This window comes from Sinocyclocheilus rhinocerous, unplaced genomic scaffold (assembly GCF_001515625.1).
Source record: "Sinocyclocheilus rhinocerous isolate Xijiao unplaced genomic scaffold, SAMN03320098_v1.1 scaffold160, whole genome shotgun sequence".
NCBI classification, from domain to species: Eukaryota; Metazoa; Chordata; class Actinopteri; order Cypriniformes; family Cyprinidae; genus Sinocyclocheilus; species Sinocyclocheilus rhinocerous.
This window is the reverse complement of record NW_015624563.1, coordinates 528,167-538,708: the sequence shown is the minus strand read 5'-3', so window position 1 is coordinate 538,708 and position 10,542 is coordinate 528,167. Positions and strand designations below refer to the sequence as shown.

The 10,542-nt window shown below is 35.0% G+C and overlaps 1 protein-coding gene across 3 annotated transcripts in view; it reads right to left on the bottom strand.

Annotated features, from left to right (window-relative positions):
- The window catches only part of smad2 (SMAD family member 2), a 29,655-nt gene that overhangs the window by 17,372 nt on the left and 1,741 nt on the right, over positions 1 to 10,542 (bottom strand). For all 3 annotated transcript variants that reach the window (XM_016556179.1, XM_016556162.1, XM_016556169.1), the window contains one exon: positions 8,001 to 8,438. In XM_016556179.1, the coding sequence (XP_016411665.1) occupies positions 8,001 to 8,239 (239 nt within the window). In that variant the 5' untranslated portion in view covers positions 8,240 to 8,438. The remainder of the gene's footprint in view (positions 1 to 8,000; positions 8,439 to 10,542) is intronic.

Sequence of the window (10,542 nt, the reverse complement as noted above, 5' to 3'; positions counted from 1 at the left end):
GCAGAAATGGTAGCAAAATGTGTCTTATGCATTTTCAAAATTCAATTTGAAAATGCATTCCGAGCTGACCACGCCTACCCTCCGTCAATCATTGCTTCAAGGCAGGGATTGGCGGAAGTGTGGTACATTTGGATCGTTTGAAACATGACGGCTGGAGATCTGATAAGATCGTTGAATTCACTGGCAGATGAAGTGGAGCGTGAACAGAGAAATATATGAAGCGTATTCCATGCTAAAATCAAACGTTCGAACGACCGACAGAACGTCTATCCGAACGTCTTGAGCTTTGAGCGTCTTATTACACTGCGGGTGACCCACGTGACGTCAGCGTCTTGAAATTAGCTGGTTTTTAAACATTTAAGGAGCCAAGCTGCTGTGTAAAGACTATAAATGGACATTACAAGCATTACAATAATGATATTTTATACCTAAAATAATACTCAACCATTTCCTGCATCCTGCTGTACTTCCCTGAATAAGTCTTTAAAGGTGTTGTAGGCTAATAAGTCGTTCTGAGTAATAAATTGAAAAAGCTCCCACCTGTATATGACTAAACAAAATAACATGTAGTTTACTTGAGGTTCTGCTATAAATGTGTCTATTAAAAACATTAATTTAAATTAATTAATTATACAAAAAATTGTTTGAAATTAATTAAGACTTCCCGAGTTTTTGAACGGAAGTCCTGAATTTTAATGATTTTCAATGCCCCGCAGAAACCCTGCCTTTGTTGGAAAAGTAAATAAATAATTTTAATTATGTTTGCTTATGTTTTCATATTACAGTAAATGTATATATTTAAACATAGGCCTATACATATATTTACAACAGATGTTGCAAATTTAAAGATGGTGTTGATAAATCACATTCAATTAATGTGAAGATCTAGTCAGGGTTCTCAGTCCCGCTCCTGGAGGGCCAATGTTTGTTTTTAACTCCGCCAAATTTGTTTTCCTTTCCTTTCATAAAGTATAGAGTTCAAGTTACCTCTGAGTGTTACAATTATAGGATATTTCAGAAACTTAAAAAAGCTACTACACTTTACTGTAATATGAAATATTGTTACTGAAAAGTGTTATAACAATCAAACATAATTCAAATAATTTATTTACATTTCCAACAAAGGCAGGGTTTCTGCGGGGCATTGAAAATCATTAAAATTCATTAAATGACCTTTAATAACAGTCATTCAGGACTTCCGTTCAAAAACTCGGTAAGTCTTAATTAATTTCAAAAAATGTTTGTATAATTAAATTTAAATTAATGTTTCTAATAGACACATTTATAGCAGAACCTCAAGTAAACTACATGTTATTTTGTTTAGTCATATACAAGTGGGAGCTTTTTCAATTTATTACTCAGAACCACTTATTAGGGAGTTCTTGCCCAGAACAGAACCATACCGCCAATCCAAACTGTATGCTAATTGTCAATCATCTTTGACGATAGTGGTCCTGAAAGAAATACATTATTATACTTATAAATGCAGTCATTGTTAAATCGTCGCCTTTTTAAAGTTCAATAATCATATGAGGCTACACTGTAAAAAATTACCTGTAGATTTTATAGTAAAATACTGGCAGCAGGGTTGCCAGCCGATTAATGTAAATTTTACAGTAGCATTGCTGTAATTTAATTTTTTCAGTTAGAGTGTTTTCAGCTTGTTTATTTTCATATAAAAATGCGGCATGCAGTTGCATCAAACAATGGTATAAAAATCATTCAATGTAAATTGTGATAATCGTAATTAATAATCGCAATTACAATTTCAAGGGAATAATCGACAATTATGATTTTTGTCATAATCGTGCAGCCCTAGAAAAGGTTTAGCAGGTGCATGGGCCGAGTTTCAAAACGGACCTCAGGCCAGATTAAAACAGAGGCGTCACAAAGGAAACCATACGTCTGTCAAATCTCTGGATGATTTCTGCAAATGAACAGTCAATGAGTGTCCTGTTTCAGGCTGCCATCTGAACACATGCCAAATGACCAACATCTTAATTCCATGAAAGACATCTGAACAAGCAATTTAAGAGGATCTTTTGAAATGCTTTATAAATTTACATCGTAAAATGATTTCCCTACTCATAAAATTGGTATTTTTTTATTTAAATGGCTAACCTGATAGTCTCTTCTACTTAATTTCAGTAGTATCGATTTGCATTTTTGTTATTTCCCATAATACAGAGGCTAATTCATAGCACGTCATGGATATAATAACAAGCATTTCAAATAAATGCTGATCTGGGATTCAGGTCTGAGCTTTTATAAAGAAAACACTGGTAGAGGGACATTTTTGCCTCAACTAACAATTTATGAATCCAAATGAAAGCTGGGTCTTAATTATAGTATGGAAAGCCAGACAGACAACGGAGTCTTCAGATTACAATCAATAGAGTTGAAAAAACCCACAGCTCCAGTCGGCTCTGTCCTCATGAGAAACCCTCTTCACATTCTCACACTCACTGAAGGCATCTTACAGATAAACTATCAGCACTTCTACACAAAAGACCTGTGCTGATAGGAAGTCAGGTCGAGACAATACGGGTTTGTTTTCCCTTTAAACAAGACTAACGTAACAAGTAATGAAAAGGACTAGACATCAGCTAAAATTTAACGCTCACTTATATGGTTTAGTTCTGGATGTGCGTATGTTGGAATCCACTGACAGCGTTCATTTTGAGCAAATTAGACCCACAGCATACAGCTGCATCTGATTGGAAGATTTCAAGATTGATTTCCCGAGCACTATAAAGAAGAAGTGAACAATGCACCGCCTGATTTTCATTCAATATTATACAGAGCTGATTGAACCGACGATGTCCAATTACTGGATAACTATCCCTAAGGGAGGGCAACAGGGTGGTTTAATCATGACTTTGCCACAAAAACTGGCCTAAAAGTCCCTACATTGTATTTTAAAAGCACATGATAAATTATTCAATTCTGTGCAAACTCCAGTCACTACAGTTACAATACAGCAGATATGCGGTTTCGTAAAAAACATGATGCGTTTAAGCGATTTTTGTCTTGGGGTTCAGGGCAATTTCATATTTATCTCCGATTCATTTCCCGACAAAGACAGGACTCCATTCAGCTCTAGTACAACAAAATGAAGAGCAAAAATTGCGAATTAGGCAAGAAATCGTAGCAAGATTTGTGCATACTAAACTAAATTGTATTTAAAATTGGTCAAAAATCTGTGGAATGTATTTAAATGTTTAAATGTTCAGATACTCCACCCAAATATGAAAATTCATTGCAGTCATCAAGATGCTTTGGCAAACATTGGCAACAGTATATATATATATATATCTCAAAATATCATACAGTTTTAAAAAGACGAAATCTCCCTTTAAAATAAGCTGGCGTCAAACGATTTAGACGTTGCAATGGCATTTACATCTGCTCATTTCATAAATATGACAATTTCTACACAACTTCCCTTGCCAAATTATGGTATACAATTCACTCAAGGCAGGTAAAACACTGGAGAAAATGTTTCATTCTGATGTCTGACTGGACATGATTTGCAGCATAAATCTGAAATCAATCTTCGTTTAATTTACAAGCTATTCTGCCCTATTATAAACAACAAACAGTCAAATTGAAAACACCCAAGAATAGTCTAGCCGAGGCTTTTAGTTCACAGGTATGTGAGGAGGCTGGAGAGGACAGTCGGGGAAGCTTTTGACATTGCCATTACCAAACATGACAACCGACGAATATAATGACTGATCCAGCCGTTCACACAAGCCTCCAAGGTTAGAGAACAGATTAGCAGCAGAAAACACATGTTGCAAGCAAAGTTTCCCACCCTTTAAATCCACTCTCAAGGGAAGACAAAGCACTCTGGATGACTTTTCTGAAGGTCTGACCTGAGTTCTACGTCTAAGTCCATAGCTGGCAGACATTTAATGTTCACTTCTACAATTTTCAACTGGAGGGAGGTCATTTTAACCTGTATTTACTGTAGGCTATTCACTCCAAGAGGTTTTGCTAAGTGAACCTGATCAAGCATGTAGGCACAGTGCCAAGTCGCACAGCATTTTCACAATAACCATTGCACAACTTTTCAACAGTGGAGGAAGATATGCATTGTGGCCAGCTTTTGTTAAATGATACACTTACAACGATTCGGTGAATTTGAGATGTTAAAACTGATTCAAAAAGAACTCAATGGAAATAAATCTCTCTAGGACAAAGGATAATGCCCGTTTGCCATTACAACAAGCTCGCATTATCCATTTCAACAACACCTTTCAACTAAATCAGCCCAGGAAATGCGATTATGCCCTTTTCAAGTTTGTTTAGCAACTCACACCAAAATTAAACTGCATTTTAGATGTTAAAGAATGAGAACCTGTTCTAGACCTCGACATTACTGCTAGATGATGATCTAAATCTTAAAATCAGCTGTGGTGTATCTTAGGAATGGATGATATATAGAATATTTGCAAATATTGACCTGTGTGATTATGTTGGTGTTATTAAATTAATAAAAACAAATTTTTAAAAATACATTTTACATAGCACAATGATTTTTGCACTTTGACCAATTGTGGTTCTTAAAGATTATTTTGCACTGCAACTCAAATTTTTAACTGGAATCTCAAAATACATGATTCCGATTTCTGTTATCACTTATTGTTTAATTGGTACATAACCGATTACTACTGTGGCCGAGAGAGCTCAATGCGCTGCAAATAGAAAAAAAACAGCTGCAAATTAAGAAAACATCTTCATCAATTTGACAACACACGCGCAATTCTCACAACACAAACAAATACAGAAACACGCTGCAAATACTCACAACACAAACAAAGAAACTGTTTTCGGTTTTGTATTTGCAGCGCGTTTGTTTGTGTTGTGAGAATTGGCAGCGCATGTGGTCGTCAAATTGATGAAGACGTTTTCTTAATTTGCAGCCGTTTTTCTATTTGCATGTGTTTTTTCATTTGCAGCGCGTTGAGCTCTCTCGGCCACCGTAGATTACAATTCTCGAATTCATCTAATGAAAAGCTTTAGATTATTTTATAGATTTTTGTTTTACATTGGCATTTAAAAGTCTAAATGCATTTAAAATCAGTTCAGGTCAAATTAATAAATAAAGTTAAAAATTAAAAAAATATGATAACACTTTACAATATGGTGCCATTAGTTAATCTTAGTTAATACATTGAATAAAATGAACTAACAATAAGCAATTTATTAGTTAGAATATTTATTAATCTTCAATAAAAATACAACCTTTTTTGTTAGTTCATGTCAGCTTAGACTACATAATGTTAATTTCAACATTTACTAAAATCAAAAGTTGTATGCTAATATTAATTAAGATTAACAAACGCTTTCAAACGATTTTTCATTGTTAGTTCATGTTAACAAATGTAGTTTATTATCTTAATAAACGGGTCCTTATAAAGTTACCAAAAATATCAGGTTCAATACGTTAAGCTCAATCATTAATAGAATGAAAAAAAGTATATGATATTCCTAGAAAAAATTTAAATGTAAAGCTTGTCTTTTTTTTTTTGTTTTTTTTTTAACAAGCTTTCACTGTACATCAATTCTTTTATAAACTTAAAAATGCTTTAAAGCCATTTCAGAGCATTATATCACCAAAAGGCTGAAAAACAATGTATTAGACATATCATCCAAACCTTGTGTATCTATAACCTATTGGTTTCAAACTATTGATATGTTGTGGCTCGGGCACACGACCCGCCCTCCCTCATCCTCTACTCCGAGCATTTCCCTAAAATAGCAGCGCTGATATTCCATCATTTGTCATGAGAAATGGAATTATACGTATAGTAAAATAATTTTAAAAAATTAAAGCAAAAAAACATGCATAATTGCTGAAATTACCAGTCAAGGGGGTAATGCATTACAAGTAACGCGAGCTACGTAATCAAATTACTTTATTCAAGTAACTAATAAAGTAACTCATTACTTTTAAATTTCCAACTAAATATCGGAGTTACTTTTTCAAATAAGTTACTTTGTTTTCCAATTTATTCACTGACAGCTCTCCTGTCCCCGTGTTGAGAGAAATCTGGAGTGAGGTGCAGAGGCACTTCCTTCAGCCTGAGGCTTATTCATTTCACTTTTGGTGGGAAAGGGCCTTTACAGTTGCCAAAAATATAACTTTTGGTGTTTTTTGTTAGTTAAAACAAATAAGCAGCCCAGCCCATGTGACAAAAAGTAACGCAATGCATTTTATAGATTTTTGTTTTACATTGGCATTTAAAAGTCTAAATGCATTTAAAATCAGTTCAGGTCAAATTAATAAATAAAGTTAAAAATTAAAAAAATATGATAACACTTTACAATATGGTGCCATTAGTTAATCTTAGTTAATACATTGAATAAAATGAACTAACAATAAGCAATTTATTAGTTAGAATATTTATTAATCTTCAATAAAAATACAACCTTTTTTGTTAGTTCATGTCAGCTTAGACTACATAATGTTAATTTCAACATTTACTAAAATCAAAAGTTGTATGCTAATATTAATTAAGATTAACAAACGCTTTCAAACGATTTTTCATTGTTAGTTCATGTTAACAAATGTAGTTTATTATCTTAATAAACGGGTCCTTATAAAGTTACCAAAAATATCAGGTTCAATACGTTAAGCTCAATCATTAATAGAATGAAAAAAAGTATATGATATTCCTAGAAAAAATTTAAATGTAAAGCTTGTCTTTTTTTTTTTGTTTTTTTTTTAACAAGCTTTCACTGTACATCAATTCTTTTATAAACTTAAAAATGCTTTAAAGCCATTTCAGAGCATTATATCACCAAAAGGCTGAAAAACAATGTATTAGACATATCATCCAAACCTTGTGTATCTATAACCTATTGGTTTCAAACTATTGATATGTTGTGGCTCGGGCACACGACCCGCCCTCCCTCATCCTCTACTCCGAGCATTTCCCTAAAATAGCAGCGCTGATATTCCATCATTTGTCATGAGAAATGGAATAAAAGCAGCCTGATGGTTGATATCGCAGACATTCATACAGCATGAGAAGCCTCTGTGAGCTCAGAATGGAGGTGATGTGGAGCTGCACAGAATGACCTTAACTCAAGTCAAGACAGATGGAGCAGAATCACTTGAAGAAATAAAGGGGGGCAATGCTGATATTTCACAACGGTAGACGCAACTCAGCGTCATGCCTTCACCTTCACTCACGAAGCAACATACGCAATGATACGGCTAAGGTCACTTCTAAAATTAAATAAAAGCCTTTCTGATTCATTAGAGGACTTGCTTTATAATTAGATGAAGACTCAAATGAACAAAAAGTTCATTGGCTTGCAATTCTACACATCTTAAAGGGAATCAATATTTACTCGCCCTCATGTTGTTCCAAACTTATGCTATTCTTACTAGGAGTCGACCGATTATGTATTTTTTGATAGCCGATGCTGACATTTTAGAAAGCAGAGTAAACATGAATAACAAGGTTGATTCTGCAATTCTATTATAGTATTTTTCACAAAGAAATTGTTAAAAATATGAATAAAAAGAAAGTCAACACTTAACAACAGTGCACTCGGTAATCTGGTTTCTGCGCACTGGAAAATTTTTTTCAAATAAAGACAAGTTAGTGTTAATTTCACACACCACGCAATGAGCGTCAGGACAGGAGCAGGAGTGCCATGCTATCAGGAGCTGGCATTCACAGCAGTGTCAAAATAAAAGTCCTGCTTCCGAAATATCAGCCAAACAGAAAAAAAAAAATTGGCCAATGCTGATAATTAAATGTCAAATTGGCAGCATTGGCGATACATCGGTCGACCACTAATTCTTAAGCAAACTGTAACAATTCACCTGATTTTTCACCTGATTTCTTGAACAACAAGAGGATGAGTAAACAACAATTTTCATTCTTTCCCTTATGTTTTCGATTTCGTGTTAGATTGACAAATTTAAGATGACATTGTCCTAAAAGCAGGAATGCGGTCAGCTTTTCGGGTTGGCGTACCTGGGAATGGTGACACACTTGGTGTTGCAGTTCTGTGTGGTGATGGCTTTCTCCAGCTCGTCCAGCTGGCCCGTCTTCTTCAGCTTCTTCACCAGGCTTTTGACGGCCTTCTCGCACCATTTCTCCTCCTGGCTGTTCTGCTCTCCGCCCCCTCCCGCTCCGCTCGAACCGCTGGCCGACTTCTTCCAGCCCAGCAGACGCTTCACCACGGGCGGAGTGAAAGGCAAGATGGAGGACATGTTTCTGGGGTGTCCAATAAGCGGTCAGCCCCTTACTGGGCAGGTGGAGTTAGAGAGACAGATGGAGGCTGGGAGAACGGGGAGGAACAGACCCAACGTTCCTAACTGGCCTTTAGGAAGAGGGTCTCTGGGCTGACTATGAGGGGCAGGGGACAGAGAAGCTTAGGAAACAGGAGAGGAAAGGGGGGCGAGGAGTTTCCTGAGTGGAGAGAAGCAAAAATCAAGAACAGACTCAGTAAAACACAAACTTCAGGGATAAGAATAAAAACCTCCATCCTGTTTTTTGACTAATTTTAATTCAACTGTATATACATATGTATTAGGGCTGCACGATAAATCACATGCGATTGTCATGTGCATCTCGACAGTAAAGCCGGTTCTGTGATTAGTAGTAAATCTCCAGCACGTGCTTTCAGATGGAGCAGCATTTACTACACAGAGCCGTAGTTCACTGACAAGCTACGCAATATCACGCTCATAATCGCAGATGAATCAACAATTCAATGACAATTGCATGCGATTTATCGTGCAGCCCTAATTAATATATATATTTTTTTTGTTTGTTTGTTTTGTTTTTGTTTGTTTTGTTTTTTGTTTTTTTTTCCAATTTCAATTTGTTTTTATATACACTACCATTCAAAAGTTTGGGATTATAATTCATAATTTTTCAGTATAACAGAAATATTGTAAAATATTAATTACAGTTGAAAATATTTGTTTTAAATGTGAATATATTGTAAAATGTAATTTATTTCTGTGATCAAAGCTGAATTTTCAGCATCATTACTCCAGTCTTCAGTGTCACATGATCCTTCAGAAATCACTCTAATATACTGATTTAAAAACATTTCTGATTATTATCAATGTTGAAAACAGTTGTGCTGCTTAATATTTTTATGGAAACCGTTGCATTTTAAAAAGTTTCCTTTCCTTTGAATAAAAAGTTCAAAGGAACAGAATTAGTTTAAAATGTAAATATTTGTTAACATTACTAACCTCTTTACTGTCACATTTGATTAATTTAATGCATCTTTGATGAATAAAAGTATTAATTTCTTTCAATATATATCATACTGACCCCAAACTTTTGAACAGTAGTTTAAATACTTTCTCTTATTTTAGTTAAATATGCAGAGATAAAGACACAATTTCTAGTGGCCTGGCATAGCAAAATTAGCGTAACAAATGCTTTTAGTTTGATTCAGGAATAACTGTTTGTTGATCAGTGATAGATGAGGGATTCTTTGGGAAACAAGTTTTAAAACATCCTTATTTTTGCAATTTGTTTTGGTGACAACAGCGGATCAGAAATCAGATGTCAGCTTTAAATAAAGGAGAGTGTTCAATATAATTTGCTCTTCTTGTTTTACCAAGAACTGATTCTCTGGTATTGGTCTCTCAGCTTTTGATAGTGACTCAACCCTATTCACCAAACGAGAGATTTCTTTGAAACTACAATTTTACACAGAAGAAAAGATAATACCGCAGAAGGCCATAAGGTTTTATAATTTAATTTAAAAAGTGGTTCCACATAGCAACAAATCCTATGTAGAGAAACCAGGCGAATATTGCTAGGTTGTGAACTTCGGAAAGTGGAAGTAATACATCTTGATCATTTTGGTTAGGCTTACAGCATACCCTTACTCTGAGTGCCAGTTTTCATAAAGGAAATGATGGGCCATGAGAAAAGATTGTTGTAAATACCTAGAAATGCTACTTCAACAAATTCACTGAAGAGGAAGATAAAATGAAGATGTTTGGCAGCGCTATGACATCAATAAATTTCTCATAACAGGGCAAAAGATATTAACGGTCAAATCAACAACTATACAGATAGACGATGACATGAGAAAAGATTTAATGAGCTCAGTTTTCTTTTCTTTTCTTTTTTTTAGAGTCTCTAACCAGCCAAAGCCAAATGTAACAATGACAAAAAACATCTAATTTGTCTTTTATATGCTGAACGATCTGAACAAGTTCTGCTTTTATGTGTAGCCTGTTTATGTGTAGAAAGTGTAACCATTCAATATTGCAATTAGGGCTGCACGATAAATCGAAATGCGTCGCGATTCGACAGAAGCTGCGATTGTCATGCGTATCTTTCAGTGAAGCATGGTTCTGTGATCAGCAGTAAATCTCCATCCAAAGGTCAGAGGGCGCTCTCACGCTGAAACTCCAAATACACCTCGCAGAAGAAACCCAGAAAATACCTATCGCTGCAGCGGAATAAACAGAAGATTCAACTGCTTTCATTGATTCAACGCGACTAATAAACACACGACTACGGCAATATACGGTTTATC